General features: G+C 51.5%; 1 protein-coding gene across 1 annotated transcript; it reads right to left on the bottom strand.

The window, feature by feature from the left end:
- Window positions 1-259: 259 nt before the first annotated feature.
- On the bottom strand, window positions 260-21,167 carry GASK1A (golgi associated kinase 1A). Its single transcript, XM_081247717.1, has 4 exons — window positions 19,866-21,167; window positions 3,675-3,797; window positions 1,539-1,642; window positions 260-926 (listed from the first exon to the last, which is right to left on the bottom strand). Exons 1-4 carry the CDS (start codon window positions 21,111-21,113, stop codon window positions 716-718), a joined length of 1,686 nt encoding a protein of 561 aa, XP_081103843.1. The 5' UTR covers window positions 21,114-21,167; the 3' UTR covers window positions 260-715.
- Window positions 21,168-21,452: the final 285 nt, after the last annotated feature.

Raw genomic sequence — 21,452 nt, 5'->3', positions numbered from 1 at the left:
ATGCGTATCACATCTCTAGGGGGTTTCTGGAACTCTCACTTTTTACCTTACATGCTTCTATTATTTATGAATCTGTTTTTAGTGAGCATGTATTACTTTCATAATTCTTAAACGAAAAACATAAGTGAATAAGGATTGAACATCTAAAGCCTATAAAGACAAAATGCTTAGTGTTTCATTTCTTGGACCTGAGTTCACTTTCAGCCAGAGCAGTTCTGGGCCACAAGTACAACTCTGTGAAAATCCTTTATCAGGCTCATCTCATGTATGCATGCGGGCATACACACATACCACACGTGCACAACTACCACACACCTCTACACATGCACACACACACACACACACAGAGTTGTCCAGCTCCACATGTGCATGTGGAACGCACGACTTTACAGTACCTGGGGCAGTTCATAGAACATTCTTGTGTATTTACTGGTGCAAGGGAGTAAATAGCCAGAGCTGAGCAGGCAGAAAAGAATGTGAGGAGACTGAAAACCCAACACCCACCACCTCCTCCACCATCTCAAGCAGATGACACGTCCTGTGGAATCCACGGTGCCCTCCTGATTTCTGGCTTTTCTCTTTTGTCTTCAAGATGGGTAAACCCAAGAAAACGTGGCCATGAGGATGGGCACTTATCCACTCAGGTCATGTCGTAAGATGCCCCCCCTTCTTACCCCTGCAGTGAGGTGAGAGTCCCACCCAGACCGTGGGGGGCTTACGGGCCCTCGTCCCTGAAGAGTGTCAGGTTGTGCGTCTGGATGTGGTTCAGCAGGACCTGTCCTCGCCGCTCCAGGGTCTGGAGGACCCGCTGTAGGCCCTGTTGCCCGCCTTGGCTTTCCCAGAACACCGGGTCTGTCTGCAGCGACTTGAGCAGCATATTCTGTAGACACCCTGATGCGAGGACCTTCACGACAGACTCAGGAAACCTGAAGGAAGGTCCCCCAGTCCCGTAACAGAAAGGAAGAGCAAAAGCCATCTCAGAGAGTTTCCGTGAAAGGCCAGGCCAGTCGGCCAGAACTTGCACAGCTCGGGGCCCACAGAGCCCGCCCGCAAAGTCTCCGGGGCCACCTGCTGACTAGTTATCCAGGAACCCTTCCACCCGCCCTGCTGTGACAGCAGGCAGGGGATAGACCTTTCGATGGTTCCCACCCCCTTGAGGGGGTGAATCCACTCTGCTGGCCCGGGCGAAGTGAGGAGGAGCCCTAGGAAGGCCCAGCCGCTGCAGGTGTCAGCAGGGAAGGTGCCTCCCAGGCTAGCTCCCAGCCAGGGAAGGGCCAGCCTGCCCACTCCCCAGCAGGGCAGCCCATGTTGTGCAGGAGGCCCTCTGGATATTGGGGAGGGGGCAGCCCATCTTGGACTTGAAGGGCCTGCTGGCTGCATCCCCTCAGCTTTCCCAGGACTCCTCACCCCCTTCTGAGGCTCATCCAGCAGCTTTTGTCTGATGGACTGTGGACTTCTCTGGAGCCACAGTTCAAGGTCTACAGCAGGGCCATCAAGCCTCAGCCCCTGAACCTCCACCCAAGCGCTCTGACCCTCACCCGTCGATGCCCTCCAGCAGCCGGAAATTCAGCTTGTGTTCCGGGTGCTGAAGGTTGCCGGCGTTATCGATGTAGACCAGACGAGAGAGATCACTGCTCCGGACCTCAGGCAAGAACATGGACAGAGACAGAGGAGAGTCAGGCAGCAGCCTAGCCGGTGCCCCTGGACTCTGTCGGGGCTCAGCAGCCTGGGGGGCCCTGAGCTGTCAGTCCCACCACCCAGCCTGCTACTCGCCCAGATGGTCCCCTCGCACTGAGCAGTGAGCTCACTCCATGCCGCTGCCGTGCTTAGGACATCCAGGCACCCTCTCAGTGAACCCTCCCAGCAACCTTGGGAGGTGGCCACTGATATTAGCCTCATGTTACAGAAACACAGGCACAAAGAAGTAATTTGCATAAGGTCACACAGCTAATAAGTAGCTGGCTGGTTCAAACCTGGACCCGTGGCCACAAGCCACAGCACCTGCTGCAAAATTGCAAGGCAGAGGGACTGATTCCTGTTCTGGTGGCCGAAGGGCTGAGGAGCACGGGTGGGAATGGGAAGGGGCAGAGGTAGCCCACCCAGGGGCTGAGGCTGCGGGATGTATCGCCCACGTGCCCCCTCACACGTGCATGCCCGCCCACGTGCCCCCTGTGCCCCATCCCGGGCGTTCCCCTGAGCATCACCGAGGACACAAGGCACCCTCCAACCTCAGGGAGCACTGCCCATCCTCTGTCCCCACAGTTGTAGGGCCTCCAAAAACTCTTCAAAACTGAAATCAGGGCTTCCCTGGTGGCACAGTGGTTGGGAGTCCGCCTGCCGATGCAGGGGACACGGGTTCATGCCCCGGTCCGGGAAGATCCCACAGGCCGCGCAGCGGCTGGGCCCGTAAGCCATGGCCGCTGAGCCTGCGCGTCCGGAGCCTGTACTCCGCAACGGGAGAGGCCACGGCAGTGAGAGGCCCGCGTACGGCAAAAACCCCCCAAAAAACCAAAAAACACTGAAATCAGCAGCAGGGAATTCTTTAGCACCTTAAAACTTTGGTACGGTGGGAACAGGAGGCCATCTCTTCCGGCTCCCACCCCCATGCACACACTCCATTCCTACACACTCGCCAAGATTCCCTGGTAGTTTCCCATAATTCTCTTCAGCAACCTGGGCTTAAATTATGAACTTTTGTCTTCAGGATCCCAGCTTCCCCTCTCTCTGCTTCTTCTACCTCTCACCCCCCTGCACACACCAGGGATCATCTATTTCTGGAAACCCGATGACTCCTCTCCCCAAAAACTGCTATTGGGAAGGATCTGTGAGACAGCTGCCCACCAGGGGTAAAGGATGGATATAAAAGCCCTCCCTCTCCCAGGAATATTTGCCTTTCACTGGGGAAGGAGAGAGGTGGCTCTGGGGCAGGGGAGGGAGAGTTCCCACCGCCCAGCAGCACCACGTGGCAGCCCTGGCCTGCGGGCTGGTGGGGCGGCCTGACGCTCGGCCCAGGGCAGCATCTGACGGCTACCGTCCAAAGCAGCTGGCCAAGGTGAGGCGGTGAGGACACCAGCCTCACTGGGGGAAGACAGAGCAGCCCCTCCCCGGGGTGGCACTTTGCTCCTCGTGCAGGAGAAGCGGCTGTTCTGCCCCACCAGCCTCTCACCGATGGCCTCGGCACATGGCTTCCCACCCTGGGCTGTAGTTTTCACAGGAGGCAGCACAGTGTTCCTCCAACAGCCCCAGCCTGTGAGCCATCAGGGGCCAGGAGAGCGCCCTGTCACTGCCACCAACCAGACGTGCAGCTTGGGAAACCCCCTTCCCCGCTCCAGGCCCCAATTTCCATATTTACTGGCACATTAAGGACGTCCTACTAGACACACAGTTATCACGCTCTGCTTCCTGGAGCCTTAGGGCGTCCCCGGAGTCTTCAGGGCTCAGAGGAGTTAGTGACAACAGCTCCAGCCCACACCCTATACCTACCTAAACCACATCCTCAAAGCTCCACCTGTGTCAGTTCTATATATTAAGGCTTCCTGAAAACATTTAAAGGGTTCTGCTGCTGAAAAGAACAGGATTGGGACACCCCAAGGTCACGTGATCTCTGACACTTGCCAACAGCATCTGCTGATGGAGACAGGAAGACCTGAGTCTGGGGCGACCTGGGGACATACCAAGATGTGGACCAGCCGCAGCTCCCCCGGGTTCCGGCATTTCTCTCGGAGCCTCTCTTCCACACAGGGGTCCGAGGGCTCGGGCTCGAAGCCGCAGCAGTAGCGATCTAGGCGGTCATGGACCTGTGGGGACACCGTCCTCTGAGGGCCCAGCACTCGGGCCACCGGAGCCCTGGGGCCACACGCTGGGGGCCATCCTCAGGGATCTTGGCGCTGGTCAGCTCTGCTGCTGGCCTCCGGCTGTGATGGGGCTTCTGCTTGCTCCTCAGCCAGCCTGCCCTGCACCAGGATTGCTTGCTCACACTGCGTGGATTTCCACCCAACACTGACTGCTTAATCTCTGCCACTGGCCCTGAGCTCCAGCCTGGGGCTGACTGTCTGGTCTACCTGGGGAGACCCACACATGACCACTTTTTCTTTAATCAGCAAATGTTACATCAGGGATTCCTCCCTTTACAGAGATAAAAATCTTTTAATGACCATCCAGGCAGCTCCTGCCTCTAGGACAGTGCTTTCACCCTGCAGGAGGCCTGAATCAAAGTCAGGAAGGAGAGCATTCCTGTTCCTGGCTCCTCTTACACAGGATGCCTAAAATGGGAGCAATGGCACTCCCTCAGAGTTGATCATGATGCGCTTTAATAAGAAATTTGGTCTCTGTCCCTGGTTCCTGGCACAGAGCTCCTAAAACCCCTGCAATTTGCTCAGTGATATGAGTGTCTTTTGTTATTCATAATAAACCGTCTGACCATATCAGAGTTTAATAAGGTGACTCAGCGGGGCCCTTAGATAACTTCAGGCTGATTGCCAGATAGACAAGTAGAGAGTAGAACTTTCAACCCCAACCTCCAACCTCTGGGAAGAGTAGGAGAGCTGGAAACGGGGTTATAAAAACTCTTGAACAGTGAGATTTGGGGAGCTTCCAGGTTGGAGAACACACTCACATTCCAGGAGGGTGATGCACGCCGACTCCATGAGGACATACAGGGTTGTATACTTGGGACCCTTCCAGACCTCTCACCCCATGTACCTCTTCAACTGACTGTTCACTTACATCCTTTGTAATAAACCAGTGCACATAAGTAAAGTGTTTTCCTGAGTTCTATGAGCCATTCTAGCAAATTATTGAACATGAGGAGGGGGTCATGAGGACCCCCAATTTATAGCCAGTTGGTCAGAAGTCCGGGTGGCCCAGGATTTGTGACTGGCATCTGAATCAGCAGTCTTGTGGGAATGAGCCCTTCACTTGTGGGACCTGACACTGAGTCCAGGTGGATAGTGTCAGAATCAAACTGTACACCCAGTTGGAGTTGGAGAATTGGTGGGGTCAGAAGACATCACTCAGATGACCAGCACCACTGCTGCATCTATCTCACCCACTCCTCACTGCAGCCTTGCAATAGAAACATTATTGTCCCCATTTAGACAGGGGGACACTGACCCCAGACTTGCCCAAGGTCATACATGTGAAAGCAGTACAGCTGGGATTTGAACCGAGGTCTGCCTGGCTTGAGCCCAGTGCTCTCTGTTATCCTGCCCTGCTTCCCTGAAGGTCAGGAAGGGTGAGCCAGCTAGAGGCCAAGTGAGGTCCCCATCAGTACACTAGTTAAGGCTGGAGAAGAGCTTTGAAAACTGCGAAGGAGGCAGAGGAGGAACTAGAAGTCTCAGAGCCCATCCTCCTCCTCCATGACCACAACTGACGCAGCAGCAGGCATCGGGGCTGTCTGGATGGTCCACATCCACCTTCTGTGGTCGCTGTTCTCCAACCCAAGCCGCAGACCTGATCCAGCTTTAGCCAGCACCACCATCGTGCCTCCCTCGGCCACGTGCAGCCAACCCCCTCCACAAATGGCAGAGGGGACGGGGGCAGGGCTGGGGGGATGACACAACCTATAACCCCCAGGATGCGGCACTCATCAAAGCCAGGCCAGCCACCTCGCAGTCCACTCAGCCCCAGCTCAGCGCTGGCTGGAAAAGGTCTCCCTCCATTTCCATCTCCCTTTGTAGGAAATTCTCACATGTTCTGAAGAAATACAAAATTGATTTCCTTCAACACAAGCCAGAAAATAACTATAGTTCTATTCACCAATCAACCTCACAAAACCAGAGTCCAGAAAGGAGACACTGTTAAACAGTCCCAACTACTGTCCCAAACCTGGAGGACAGGCCCAGCTTGGCTGGGGGCAAACGGCCACCAGAGCCCTATCCAGGCAGTGAGCCCATGAATGAGCCCCCGGTGCAGACAGTCACTGCTTTGGTCCCCCAGACTTTGGATAACAACAATTACAAGTAACAGAAAAGCCTGGCTCAAAATGGCTTTAACTGTAGGGGAAATTAAGATCATCTACCGCAGGAAGTCTCGTGATAGGGCAGGCCGGGGGATTTAGCAGCTCCTACTGTCACGGTAAGGACTCGGGTTTCTTTCTGCTTCTCACTATACCCGCACAATGTTAAGGACATCCCTTTGTTGTCTCAGGAAGCCTGCAGGTGGCTGTTGTGGGTATGTTTTTCCTTGTTATCTCTAGAGAGAAGGAGATAGAGACACAGGAAGGGAGGGAGGGAGGGGCGGGGAGGCGAGGAGAGAAAAGGAAGCTATCCCCCACAATCACGGAATAGAAGTCCTTCCTTTCAGCCTGACTGGACCATATTTGGACACAGGATAATCCCTGGTCCAGTGGCAGCCAGGGATGCACAGACCTCTGAGCCCAGGCATGGGGGGAAAGTGAATCACACCAGGGCTCTGTGCAGAAGGAACGAGAGCAATCAGCTGGGTCCACCGGAGCCCCAGTATCCTCACTCAGGCTCGTAACAGAAGTGTTGACCGGGACAGGGCTGAGGATGGAGCCCTGCGGCATGCCCCAGAGACCTCCCAGCCCTCCAACTATTTTAAAATCCACCTGAAGCTAGTATCACGCCCCTATACTTCTCCATATGGTCCTAGAATTTAGCGGGTGAGGGTGGTCCTCCTCCATGCATTCACACACATGCCTTCCTCAGCAGGAGCCTTCTGAGGCTGCCCACACAGAGGTTTAGAACAGGGGTCGGCAAGTTTTTTTTTTTTTACATCTTTATTGGAGTATAATTGCTTTACAATGGTGTGTTAGTTTCTGCTTTATAACAAACTGACTCAGTTATACATATACATATGTTCCCATATCTCTTCCCTCTTGCGTCTCCCTCCCTCCTACCCTCCCTATCCCACCCCTCTAGGTGGTCACAAAGCACGGAGCTGATCTCCCTGTGCTATGCGGCTGCTTCCCACCAGCTATCTATCTTACGTTTGGTAGTGTATATGTCCATGCCACTCTCTCACTTTGTCACAGCTTACCCTTCCCCCTCCCCATATCCTCAAGTCCATTCTCTAGTAGGTCTGTGTCTTTATTTCTGTCTTACCCCTAGGTTCTTCATGACATTTTTTTTCTTAAATTCCATATATATGTGTTAGCATATGGTATTTGTCTTTCTCTTTCTGACTTACTTCACTCTGTATAACAGACTCTAGGTCCATCCACCTCATTACAAATAGCTCAATTTCGTTTCTTTTTATGGCTGAGTAATATTCCATTGTATATATGTGCCACATCTTCTTTATTCGGCAAGGTTTTTCTATAAAGGGCCAGACAGTAAATACTTTAGCCTTTGGAGGCCATATGGTCTCTGTCACGACTACCCACCTCTGCCTCTGTAGTGCATATTGTACGTATTCTAGATAATATGCAAACAAATGGTCATAGCTATGTTCCAAAAAACCTTTATTTACATACACTGACATTTTAATTTCATATAATTTCTATATGTCCCAAAATATTCTTCTTTTGAGCTTTTCGACCACTTAAAAATGCTAAAACCATTCTTAGCTCATGGGCCATACAGAAACGCAGAGAGGGGAATTTGGCCTACAATCTGGGCCATGCCTGTGACCCTGGTTTGGAGCCCAGTAGATCTGGGGGTGAATCGTGGCTCCACTGTGTCCTAACTCCATGACCTAAGGAAGTTAGTTAACCTCACTACGCCTCAGTTTTCTCATCCACAAAGTGGAGCAGTGATACTCCCTCAGGACCTCACTGAGGACCACACAAGGTGATGATGTAAACAAAGCAAGGGTGGTTGTCCTGGAGGGCCCTGGAAGGGACAGGCCCAAAGGCCTGGAGGAATCTCAGGGGTTCCTCCCTCCAGAAGCCCCGGCCCCACCCCAGTTATAGGCCTGAGAACCAGAGTCTGAAATAAAGCAGCGTCATGACAATCTAGCCACTCTCTTCTACGTGCAGGCCTGGTTTCTGGAGTGCAGACAAATCTGTGAGATGGACACCACCTACCAAGTCCTCTTTGGCTGGGAGAATAAATGCCAGGACGGTTCTAGCAAGACTGAAATACAGTAACTGCTCTGGATTTCACGTGATGCCTGATGCACAGCCAGCCAAACCCCCTTTCTCCTGCCAAACGCTCCCTGACCCTGTGCAGATTTCAACTCGCTGCAGCACTGCAAGTTGAAATGCTGGAAGCTACAAGGAATAACAGCCCATATGATACGGGCGGCGCTGGCGTCCCCAAATCTACACCCATTTGAATGCTGAACAGGAAGGGGCTGGCCAGGCGCAGTTGCCAGTGTGATGAATTTGCCACGCTGTCTGGGAACTTTTTTCCACTGAAGAGAAATTCAGTTTAAACTGCAGTAGTCAAGCAGGACCAAGCTTAAGCTTCATTCCCAAATCACTTCAGGATTTGATGTTTTTTCCCCTTTTTGAAAAAATGAGGAGTTACCGAGAAAAAATGATAATCCTTTGCAGTTTTGGTTTTCTGGTGAACCTAGCAGAGTTGGATGATCGTGAAGTTTTTGTTTAATTCTAGTTAAACAGTTGTGAAGCCCTTACTCTGTGCTGGGTACCGCTCTGAGTGCTTTATCCATCACCACTCATTTAACCCCTCCCAGCAGCCAGGAGGCAGATACTGTTATTATCCCCATTTCAAAGATGAGGGAACTGAGTCACAGAGGCTAGTAACGTGCCTAGGGCCCCACAGAGCGAAAGTGGTGGCACCTAGGGACCTCCCTGGCAGTCCAGTGGTTAAGACTCCACGCTTCCAACGCAGAGGGCGCGGGTTTGAACCCTGGTCAGGGAACCAAGATCCCACACGCCACGCTGAGACCCCCACATGCCCGCGCAGCCAAAAAGAAAAGAAAGAAAGCGGTGGCGCCTAGACTCAGACCCAGGCAAGTCTGGCTCTGACCACTGAGTCAGACTGGGTGGCACGTAAATGTTTTTTTGGCACCAGAGAGTACATGCTCCCCAATGCAAAGGAGAAGATATGGTTCAACCTGATCCCCAGCACTCGTTTTGTACAACGAGACTCAGCTGAGGTTTTTTGAGCGAAAGGATGAATGAATGAAGTGCGTGGCTGGCTGACAGCAGGAAGGATCTGGGGCTGGGGTCGGGGGGTGCTTCACATGAGGACTGATCACTGAAAGCCTGCCGGTCAGGTGAGCCCTACATCCCTGCCCAGGATACCAACACCAGAAGGCTTCAGGGGGAGGCCTGGCTCTGGGGCCCCCAAACAGGACATCTGGTGGAACAAGACACTGCAGTCTGCCAAGAGGGACACCAGGCCCAGCTGTGGGGAGGGGAGGTCTGGGAGGAGCCCAGCACAGGGCACGAGGGGCGGCCCGAGTCCTCTAACCCATCCACCAGGCTCCTGGGCCAAGACGCGTTCCTCAGCCAGTGCCTGATCTGAGTCTGGTGGATTCCAGAACTGCCTGCTGTCCCTGGTGGCCCTGCCCCCTATGCAGGACCTTCCCCCCACCTGGGGACAGTCACAGGCCCAGGTTCTTCTGGATGGAAACGGTGGCTCTTGGCCGGGCCAGCTCACTGCCAGATTGCCCCAGAGTGGCAGCATCTCTGTCCAAGGAGGGCAGCAGGCTGGTCTGTTAAAGAGTTCGTGAGGCTTTGGGGAGGTCAGGGGTGGGGAGGAGTGGGTTACTCTGCACTGACTCTTACTCTTCTCTGATGACTCCCTCTGCAGTGCTCCCCTTGTGTCCTGACAGAGGGCAAGCTTCCCGGGGGCCCTGGGGAGGAACACCTGGATGCCTCATCTGCCCCAAGCCTGAGGCCAGAGGTCTCAACACCAGCTCTGGATGTGGGTGAATAGACTGGCTGGTGGGCTTTGAGGAGGTGGTCTGAGAAGAACTAGACCTTATCTTAAAAGACATCTGTAGATCACCCTACATTTTAAACATCAACACAAAACCCAGCAGCCGTGAAAAGATGAATCCACCACAGCAAAATAGGTTCCAATCAAGAAAACTGGGATGAGTCACCATGGGAACACCTTTCACAAAAAGTCCCCACATCAATACACTAGAGGGGGGAGTATTGTGAGCTCCTCCATGGATACTCAAAAGGCATTTGATATAATTTTTACATCCATTCCTGAGAAGAAAAAACTCTTAATAAAGCAAGAATAGCAAATAGTTCTTCAGTCAAAAGCCGGCATGATGCTTAATGGCAAAACACTAGAAATTGTCCCAAATAGAAACAAGTCAAGCCCATCATCCCATTACTATTTACCATTAATCTAGAGGCACCACAACTGTAGTGAGGTAAGAAGAAAGAAAGAAGAGGCAACGAGAAGACAAAGTGCATTCATTACAGAAGAAACGATCGTATACTTGGAAAACCCAGGGGATAAACCAAGCAACTGTTAGAAGCAGTACGAAGTGAGCAAGAGGCCAGTAACCAAACTATGACACAAAAATAATATCCTTCACACAGACCAAGAGCTACGGGCCAGAACATACTGAGATAGGCTGGGACCTGGGACCCTTTGCCAGAGTGCTTGCAATACAAAGAAACTATAAGGGCTTAAAAATAACTGCACACAGGCTCAGTGGGGCAAATTATGAACAATAAGATACAAAAAGGTCACAAACCAACTGCCACTTCTGAGGTGCTGGGAGCAAAAGCAGGGCCCCGCATGCATGATCCCTGCACACAGCACCACCAAGGGTGGGGGCAGACCACCTAATCTATGCCTCCTGTCCAACCCACCCATCTGCCCCCAGCCTCACCCCATTTAAGGGACCAGCTCGCCCTCGCCTTGGGACGTGAGCAAGGGCACCTGTTTCTTGTTTTCGCTCCCCTGTGCTGCAGCACGAGCTCCAATAAAGCCTTGCCTGAATTTCTCATCTGACTTCTTATCAATTTCTATTAATTTAGGTCTCCTGCCCATTTTTGGATTGGGTTGTTTGTTTTTTTGATATTGAGCTGCATGAGCTGCTTGTATATTTTGTAGATTAATCCTTTGTCAGTAGTTTCGTTTGCAAATATTTTCTCCCATTCTGAAGGCTGTCTTTTCGTTGTATATGTATAGCTGATTCACTTTATTATAAAGCAGAAACTAACACACCATTGTAAAGCAATTATACTCCAATAAAGATGTTAAAAAATTTTCTATTGATTAAACAGTCCCAGAACCCAGGTCAGTAACAATATAATGGAAGGAAAGAGGCCACTTTCAGTGGTCACAAGAAGAGGAAATAACAGTATCATCCCAACATGGAAGTGAAGATCTAGCTCAAGAAAACATCAAGATGCTTCTGAGGAACAGGAAAAAATGGAAAGACACAGCCTGTTCTTGGCTAGAATGACCCTGTATTTTAGGATGTAAATTCTCTCTATGTTAGTCCATGCAAATTTAATTTGATTCCAGTAAAGTCCCAAAAGGACTTGGGAAGGCAAAGGAAGTAACAAGCTGACTCTAAATTTCACAGAAGAATAGTATGCAAGAATATCAGAAAAATCTTAAAAAAGAGCAATGAGAAAGACCGAGCACTCCCAGGTATTAACTTAAAATATAAAGCATGATAATTAAAACAGTGTGATTCTGACACATAAATAGACAGACCTTTACTGGAACAGAAGAGTCCAGAAATAGACTTTAGTACATATGGAAATTGGCTATATGATAAAGACAGCATTTCAAATTGGGGGAAAGAATGATTTTTCAACAAATGGTGCTGGGACATTTGGGTTGCCATCTGAAAAAAAAAATCATTGTTTTGCACCTGATCTCTTATTCCAAAATAACTTCCAGATGGGTCAAAAATATATGTAAACACATGGGAGAATTTTTAAAATAACCCTGAAATGAGGATGGCCCTTTAAAACATAGTACACTAACCTAGAAATCAGAAAAGAAAAACCTGATAATGTTAACAACATTAAAAATTTTTTTAAATTTCTGCACAGCAGAAAGACTAGAAACAAAGTTTAATTGACAATGGAACCTGAGAGAAATATTACAATGCAATGAAAACAAAAGACTAATTTCCTTAATCTATATAAAGCTCTTAAAGTCATTAAGTAAAAGACCAACAATCCAACAGAAAATGGGGCAAAGGATATGAACGATTAAAAAAAAATCTAAAAAGAGGCAGGACGAGGGTGAGGCAGCTCGGTGCTTTGTGACCACCTAGAGGGGTGGGATAGGGAGGGTGGGGGGGAGGGAGACACAAGAGGGAAGAGATATGGGAACAGATGTATATGTATAACTGATTCACTTTGTTATACAGCAGAAACTAACACACCATTGTAAAGCAATTATACTCCAATAAAGATGTAAAAAAAAAAAAAAAAAAAAAAAAAGAAAGTGCTTCTTGCTGTCAGGGACATGCAGAGCAGGCTTGGCCCCTGAGACAGGCACTCCTAAAATGCTTGCACCTGGGGCCCCTCCGTTGCCTCATGAACTCACTTTCTATTGTTGCATAACAAATGACCACGAGCTTAGTCACTTAAAAATGACTCATTAACTCAGTTTCTGTGGGTCAGAATTCCGTCCCGTTTCTGCCCGTTTCTCTGCCCAGGGTCTCAGGCTGAACTCAAGGCGGGGCTACATCTCTTGTAACTCAGGCTCGTCTCCTGGGCTCAGTCAGGTTGTTGGCAGAAACCATTCCTCGTGGTTTTAAGACTATGTTCCCCCGAGATCTCAGGGTCCTTCCAGAGGCCGCCCCTGCCCATAGGCAGTTCATAGCGTGGCTGTTTACTTTCTTCCTCGAGGCCCTCAGGAAAATCTCTCGGATGCTTCACCTTTGAAAGACTCTCCTGACTGGCTCAGGCCCACCCAGGAGAATCTCCCTTTTGATGAACTGAAAGTTAACTGATTAGTAACCTCAACAATATTGCAATAACTTTGTACGGTGACAGATGGAAACTAGACTTATCTTGGTGATCATTTTGTAATGTACAGAAATATCAAATCACTATGTTGTACACCTGGAACTAACATAGTGTTGTAGGTCAATTATACTTCAGTTAAAAAAAAAACACCCAAAGTTAACTGACTGATAACCTAATCACTGAAATGATATTCCATCTATTCACAGGTCTCATTCCTACTCAAGGACAGGAGTTAACGCTAAGGGGGGATGGTTATCTTGGAGACCATCTTAGAATTCTGCCCATCACACCTCACCCTCATCGAGGTCCTGCTTTTAAATATATGTAAAGATGCTTGATGTCGCCCTTTAAACACCCTTGTCCGGGAGGGCTGTTTCACCCCTCCACCGTTGGCTGCACCACCTGTGCAGGAGGGAGGAGTGCAGTACCCGTCTCCTGGGTCTGTTGTAGGACTTGAAGGAGCTCATGTGTGGGCGCTCCATAAACGGTAGCTACTATTATATTTCATGTCACCGGCTGGAAGCCTGAGAGGTCGGCAGCGGTCACGGATCTGGGCTCCTCTCTAACTGCCACAACACCTGATGTTCCAGGGAGCCCAAGCCAGAGGAGATGCCATGAACCATAGACTTGAACTCAAAATAAGGAACACACACAGGATCACAAATGACTGAACCTGGCTCCCTGGGAAGGAAATGGGCCAACCTTACCCAGAAGAGACCTAGAAGAAATGACTTTTCCAGAGTCAGTTAAGTCAGCAAAGAGGGGAAGGGTATGCCCTCTATGGCCAAACCGCACTAGAATCGATCCCAGCTCCAACACTTAAGGCCTCGTGACTGTGGGCAAGTTCCTTAGCCCTTCTAAACCTGTTTCCTCACCTGTGGAAAGGAGCTAAAAATACTGTGCCCCCCCTAGGGCTGTTATGCATCAACACATGCTAAGTGCTGGCACAGGACCTGATGTGGAGGATGTCAGGCAGCATTTTATGCTATCATCTGTTCCGGATGCATAAGTTAATTACGTGCCAGAGGCAAGGGCTGGACAAATGACTCTCACATTGTTTTCTGCCTCTAAGATTCTCTACCAGACCTGAAAAGAAATGGAGAAGGCCTTGGGATTCTTTTCAGTCTAGAGGAAGGCGTGATATTTGAGGAAAGAGAACACAGCGGCACCTAGATAGGAAGTCATACAGGGACCCTGGATTCATTCATTGATTTGTTCATCCATTCATCCACTCGTTCACTCATTCAACACGTGCTTATCTAGGACCAAACCAAGAGCTTGGCCCTGTGCTAGGTGCTGGGGATGTGGTAGTGAACAAAACACAGAGACAGAAATGAACAAATAAATAAAATAAAACTTACATACTGTGCTGGGAGTCAGAAAGGAAACAGATAGGATAGCACGAAGGAGAAAGAGGATAACAACGGGGAAGTAGAGTCAGGAGAGCTGAGGCCCCGGGGAGGAGGAGTCGGAGGCACGTCGGAGCTAGAGGCCCTTGCACCTGAAGAAACTGACCGAGGCCACGTGCCAAGAGGCGGGGCCAGAGACAGCAGACAGGGATGGATCACGTGGGTCCTTGCAGAACCTGATACCGAGGGTGTTGAGATGCTTTGCCTTACAGTAACGAGGAAGTAACACAATCTGATTTACAATCATAAAAGAGGTATGTTCTCTCTCCCTGACCAGTTGTCTGTGAACTTCAGAGGTCTCCCTTCAACTTCCAGCTGCTGTAAGCTTTGCCCAGGGGCTTTCTCCAAATGCCAGAGAATTAACACCTCCAGGAACAGCCCTCAACCAAAGACCAAGGGGAGATTTCACTATAAATACCTCGCATCCCTCACCTCTTCGTGGCCTAACTCTGAACGTGTATTTTATACCATTTCTCAGAATTTTCCTGTGGAACTAAGCCCCAGTCGCCCACAGTGGTGACCTGCTTGTTGACACGCCCTTTGTTGGCTGCCTTCCCTCCATCTCACTTTCCTCTTCCCTACAGGTGTTTCCTGGGGTCCCCCTGCAGATGAACCACCACAGTGGAATCCTGGTCTCAGGGTCTGCCTGGGGGAAACGAAACCAAGACATCACTCCGGCTTCTGGAAGGAGACTGGATTGGAGGGGGACATAAGCAGAGGTGGGGAGACAAGTCCAGGTAAGAAAAGATGGCGGCCTGGACCAGGTTGGAGGCTTTCTGGGGTCTGGACTTTCCAGAACATGAAGGCCCTTCATAAGCAGAAGCTGAAGAATGACTTCCGTGAGTGAACATTACTCTCTCACAGGCTGTCCGAGTTCTCCACAGCTTCTCACCCAGTCGAGCCAAGCACATGCCCCCTAAGAGGAAGCAAGGCGTGAGAAAAGAAGCCTGTCTAAAAGGGAAAAATGCAAATGTGCCCAACCCCCCAGCACTTCCTTCTCTCCCTCTGGCCTCTGGGTAGAAGGCCCTCTTGGGTCCAGGCACAACAGCCCTTGGGTTGGATTTGGCTTACGGTGGATGTGATGGTCATAGCTCCTCCCAAACACGGTTGGCTGTGCCACCTTCACTGTCCCAAGAGGAGGAGGACTTTGTGTCTCTCACCAGAGTGAATGCAACTCTGGCAGCAAGTAGCCCTTGCAGGAAGGCGAGTAGAGCTCTTTGAGCCCCTTCCCTCCAGCAACACACATACACACTCTCCCACCCACTGTGTCCAGCGAGTACAACCAGCTTCTCACTGACCCTCTCTCTTGGTCTTACTTCTCCCGATGACACAGCCCAGGGGGCGGTGGGAGGGCACCCACTCACTATCAGTCCTTTATCTTTCTTAGAGAAACCAGTTTATTAACCAAGAACACCATCCTGGTCACGCCGGCCTGCTGAAACTTGGGTTTGACTTATCATTCACTGGAAGCAGCAGATGCTATTGGGACCCACCCCCACTCCTTGGCACTCACTACTCCTGTGCATACTGATGGCTTTCTACCGCAAGTGCCTGCAGCTCTCTGCCTTTGCCCCTTTCTGGCTGCAGGAGCATGGACCAGTCTAGAGGTTCCAGGAAGTCAATGCCCTCAGGAGCAGTCTCAACCAGTGATGGCTGGGAGCTAGTGGCCCAGCTTCTTTGGCCCTTGGGTGGGACGACTTGAGGTGTTTTCTACATACTCCCCCAAAGGTCTCAGCGGGATTGAGCCCCAGGTGCCCACAGCAGTGTCTGGGCACCATATGGAGAGTATGTGGCTTGATGTGAATGGTGTGCACATATGTGGCTATAGCATGTATGTGGCTATGTTCATGTGTAAGTTCATGTACAGTGTGTGTTTTGGGGGTGTGTGTGACTGATTTGACTATTGTCTAACAAGTATTTGCTCCCCCTTCTACTCCGAACACAGTGTACTTCCCTTCCCTGACATTGGGCTTGGCCATTGACTTAACTTTAGCCAAGGGAATATTAGCAGAAGTGACATCAGCAGAGGCCTTAAATGTGCTTCTGCAGTTTGGCTGAGCCCTTGGGCTTCTCCCACTCCCCGTCGGAAGGTCTGCCCCGGGTGGTGCTGCCCCTTCAGCCTGGGCTCCAGAATGAGAAACGACGAGCAGACCTGAACCCACAGCTTTGGGCCAAGCTCAGCTGAGCCCAGCTGACCCACAGACCCTGGAGCAAGAAATCAAGAGCTGGTATCTCAAGCCACTGAGTTTTGGAGAGGTTTGTTACACGGCATTATTTCAGCAATCACTAATACAGAGTGTTATGGGGGACTTGCAAAGCACAGGGTATGGTTTGTGGGATAGGAGGAATGTGTCTGAGTACAGTGTTTGTGTATTTTGTGTCTGGGCAAATGTTATGTTGTGGTACATAAACACAGAATAACAAGGGCTTAGACTGGATGAGACAAAACAGACGAGCAAGCGTATTGCAGAGTGGGCTGCATGTGGAGTTTGTACCTGGCTTCTGGTCAGAAGGGACCTCAGGTTCCTGGGTTGGGAAACCCACAGCCTCGCCTCTCTCCAACTTGCCCGTGGTTTCTAGGAAGGCGGCATCCTCCAGACAGGGGTGTTTGACTTGCCTGGTGTTCAGCAAACCCAGGAAGAGGTGGCACGAGGCCAGCCGAGTTGCGTCTGACCACACACACCCAACCTGCGTGTGCTCTGGCTGTTGAACCTTCCACCCCCATGGCAGGGCTTGGCAGCTGGGGAAAGGCTCCACACCACAGCCTCCAAAGACAGACAGAGGGGCTCTGTGTGGGCAGAAAGCTGCTGCATGCACATCAGCTGGACTGGGGCTTTGCAAGGAGGGGCCTCCGAGCTCAAAGCCCCAGGGCATCCCTGTAAGCACCCCCTCTTCCTGCCCTCATTCATGGCTAGATGAAGAGGACTCTGTGAGTAAGTGGGTAAGCTCTGGAGTGAGATCGTCCAGGCTGTGTCTCAGCTCCACTAGCCATGGCCTTGGGCAAGTAACTTAACCTCTCTAGGCCTCAACTGTTCAACTTTAAAACAGGGAGAAATGCAGTATCTCTCTGGTAAGGTTGCCATGAGGATTGGACGAGTTAATTCCTGTAAAGTATTGGAGACAGTGCCTGTTTATTATTGAGCCTGGGCCACCCACCAGGCGCTGTATGAAGTACATTACGTGAATGATCTTGCATGCAGAAACCACACGAGGTCAGTGTTATCTGATGGAAGCTGGGCTCCCCCCAGAGACAGACCTTGTGACAGGAATTCAAAGCAAAACCAGTTTATCTGTGAGCTAATTCAAAAACACAAGCAAGAGGGGGCTTCCCTGGTGGCGCAGTGGTTGACAGTCCGCCTGCTGATGCAGGGGACATGGGTTCGTGCCCCGGTCCGGGAAGATCCCACATGCCGCGGAGCGGCTGGGCCCGTGAGCCATGGCCGCTGAGCCTGCGCGTCCGGAGCCTGTGCTTCGCAACGGGAGAGGCCACAACAGTGAGAGGCCCGCGTACAGCACAAACAAAACAAAACAAAACAAAAAACAAAAACACAAGCAAGGACTAGGGAAGGGAGACAGGGAGGGCCAGCAATGACCACTGTGGGTAACTAGGGCTCGGTCCTGGTAGGGAATTGAGAGACATATGGAATACGCACCACAGAGCTACCCCAGTCAGGGAGCCGGGGCTTTTACACACCAGCTCCCATCAGTCACAGGAGGGCAGCTCCTGGAAGGAGTGTGACCAGCTCTCCCAGATTAACCAGGACTGTAAGTCTGTAGTCTGGGAAACCCCTCCATCCCAGGCTAGATGGCAGGTCACACTATCTGGAGGGCATTAATTCCCAGCCCTCAGCCTGTCACACCCTGGGCAGAGCAGGCTCAGGGCCCAGAGCAAAAGCCCAAAGATGCAGGTGCTGGCAATTCAGAGCTACCATGTGCCCAAGGGCATAAGGTTGGGACACCAAGTCCCATTTAGAGGTGAGAGAAGTGAAGCTCAGAGAGGCAAACTAATCTGCTCAGTGTCACACAGTGGCAAGTGGCCTGTGGGCAGGGCGTTCAAGTCCAGGTCTGTCTGATGCCAAAGCCCATGCCAACCACCAGGGCCCACACTCCTCCCTCTACAAGGGCAGCCACGAGACAAGGACTAGAGGAGCTGCGAGTATCGTGGGAGCCCAGCTAGTCCAGTGACTGGAGACAAAGATCCACAGGCAGACAGGCAACATCCAAGCGTTTGGGGGTGGGTGTCAGACAATTAAGAGGTATGGTCTTCGGCCAAAAGGAGAGTATGGCAGCCTTTAAAGGGGGAAGCAGCTACTCAGCTCAGGAGGATTCCTGCCACATGGGAATGAAGGCCCCATGTTACTAAACAATCCAATGTTTCAAAGGAAGTGGGATTTTCATGAGAAATTTCCAAAGTATTAAATGTGGTCTGATAATCTTCTAAAACACATTTTGAACCAACCTTATATGGACCAAAGAGGACGCATCAGTCCCTGGCTAGCCGGTTATGGCACTGAACTCATTCTGTGGTGCGTCCACTCACCCCAGTAGGTAAATTTAGGGCTAGTATTGATCTCTTTCCTCAACAGGGGTCCCTACAGAAATGGGGGCTGTCTTGGTGTGCATTTAGCACACATATCCACCTGCTTTGTGCTCTAATCGTTTTTTGTCTTTCTTTCTGGCCACATTTCCCCACTCGTGTCTGCACGGCTGACATCCAGCTCACAGGTCCCGGAACAGCCACACTGGCTGTTCACAGGTCACTTAGTAAATAGCTGATGCCTGCAGTCCCCCTGTTAACCCCTGGGCCCTGACCACCAACCCCTTCTCCAGGACCTCCGAAAACTCCAGGGTTAACTCCTGGCCCAGCAGGGACCTCAGCTGGCCCTGTGGCTTCCTTCTCATTCTTCAGGGCCCAAGCTGGACCATTATCATCCCTTTATCTCTCCCCTCTCCCGTTCTGTCTCTCCTCCACCTTGACTTTCTTTTCCGAATTATGCAACCATCTTGAATCCTTCTTGATTCAAGGATAAAATATTACAAACAGTAGCGTGCTGATAATTGTTTAACAACCAGCTCTCAGGGAATAGGGAGGAGTCCTGATTTGTAGCATTTGCTGATTCCCTTGGTGTAAATACTCCTACGCTGGCTAATTTCAAGCTACCAACATGGATGAATGTGGAGCTAGCAAGAGATATGCAGTAACTCAGCATTATGTAGTATTTACTAGGTAGATGCAAAAAACCTCAAGAGCTCAGATAATAGTACAACGTAAAATAATTATGAAGTGATGAGTTCGGAGTATTTATTACCTTTGTTTCTAATATAACTTATTATATTGTAAGTTTATATAATTTAAATTTTAATAATGCCTGTGTTTCACAGCCAGGTCATAAAATTCCTGAAATTCTTGTGAGCCTACATGAGCTCATTCCAGCACACCACTGGATGAATGAACTCAGAGGCAGAAAAATAACAAAAACGGGTGCTTGGTGATCAAAAGACAAGGACTAGGGGGAAAGTCACCATCCATCCTCAGGTGGACAATTAAGGCGTCTCAATTCACCTCAAATTCCCTACCTCCACTGCTCCCCACCCCCGCCCCACCTGGACCCACTTACCTGCAGCAGGAAGTCGAAGAGTGCCAGGCGTGCCCACTCGGCGCGGTGGATGCCCAGGCATGGGGCCTGGCCCGGCTGACTGCAGTCACGTGCCAACAGGGCCTGGTACTGCAGCCAGCCCAAGGCCAGCGAGTTCTGGTCGTCATCTGGGTCACCCAGGTGCTGCACGTCGGGTGCCCACCAGATGACGGGCCTTGCGCCACCGTCCGTGTAGCGGTAGGGCAGCAGGGGGCTGTGGAAGCGCCTGGCCACGGCAGGTAGGCTCCGGCGCAGCCCCAGCACGCGGTCCACGTGGAAGGACAGGACCTCAGACAGGTCCCCAGGCCTCTTGATCAGGCCACAGAGCCCCTGGGAGCAGAGGTGGCTGAGCCCCAGAGACAGGTCCTGAAGGGCACCCTTGGCGGAGAAGCCAACCTGCAGCACCTGCCCGTGGCCAGGGACCCTGGCTTTGCCCACCACCTGCCCCTGCGCCAGCAGCTGGAGGGTCTGCACATCCTGCTCTGTGAACCACGGGGGCACCTGTTCACTGGTTCTCAAGCCACTCGACAGCCTGGGGGTCTCAGCGTCACACCACACAGATCCTTGCAGCTCCCCAACAGAGCCAGGCCACTGACGAGACACCGTGGCCGGGGAGGGACCCCCTGCTTGTCGTCCACCAGTCAAGGCTCTATTCCTCACTCCTGGCAGATCCCCGCCTTCTGCTGGATGAGGCCAGAGGGTCGGTCCAGCAGTTCTCCAAGTCTGTAATGCTGCCATGTTGTGCCCTGCGAGGGGGCCATCTGGGGTGCCTGTCTCTCTCTGTGCCTCCCAGAGGGGACCACTGTGCCAGGGGAGGTCCAGGTCTTTGGCTCCTGGACCCCTGACCTCATCCTCCCTCAGGAGCACCAGATGCCGGGTACTGAGTCTCAAATCTCCTGGAGGTGCCAAAGTAATGCCCCTCTTAACCCTCCCTGGACGCCTGCTGTCCACGCCTGGGGACTGCCTGCTGCTGTCCACGCTCCCTCCGTGGCCTTGCTCCTCAGCACACACCAGGATGGAGCTCCCAGGCAAGGCCCAGCCTCTCCGGAACCTCAGGTTTCTTGCCCGCTGCCTCCAGCTGGAGCTCAGAGCCTGTCTGCTCTGGGGGACAGGGGCACCAGTTACCTGCTGGGGCTCCACGGGACCAGGGTGTGGGCTGGCGGCTGGGTGCTGTGGAGGGAAGCGGGTGACAGCCACCACAGACAGAGCCATTAAGAGGCAGAATGCCATCACCAACCGCCTCTTGCCACGCAGCTTTCTCCAGAGCCAAGATGCCTGGGGGATGGGGTAGAAAAAGAAAGCTTAAGACCTGCGAAAACATCAGCCCTAACCCACAAAACAACAGGACGGTGGATGAAGGAACATCTTGGGTGAACGAAGAGGGAAAAGAGCAGAGCCAGGCGGGGTACCACTTGGCGGTCCTCGAGAGAGGCGTGGGAGCCAACTGCGCTCCTGCTTCAAAGCTCAGCCTGCTTCGTCTCCAGGACAGCTCTGGCCGATGCCTGCAGGCAGATTAGGCTTCTGCTCTCTGAATAAACTGCCATTATGACTCTAGTCAGCAAACACACT

The sequence above is a fragment of the Mesoplodon bidens genome (assembly GCF_964165515.1).
Source record: "Mesoplodon bidens genome assembly, chromosome: 10".
Classification (NCBI taxonomy): Eukaryota; Metazoa; Chordata; class Mammalia; order Artiodactyla; family Ziphiidae; genus Mesoplodon; species Mesoplodon bidens.
Note: the sequence above shows the minus strand (reverse complement) of the source record. Positions and strands in the feature narration are given on the sequence as shown.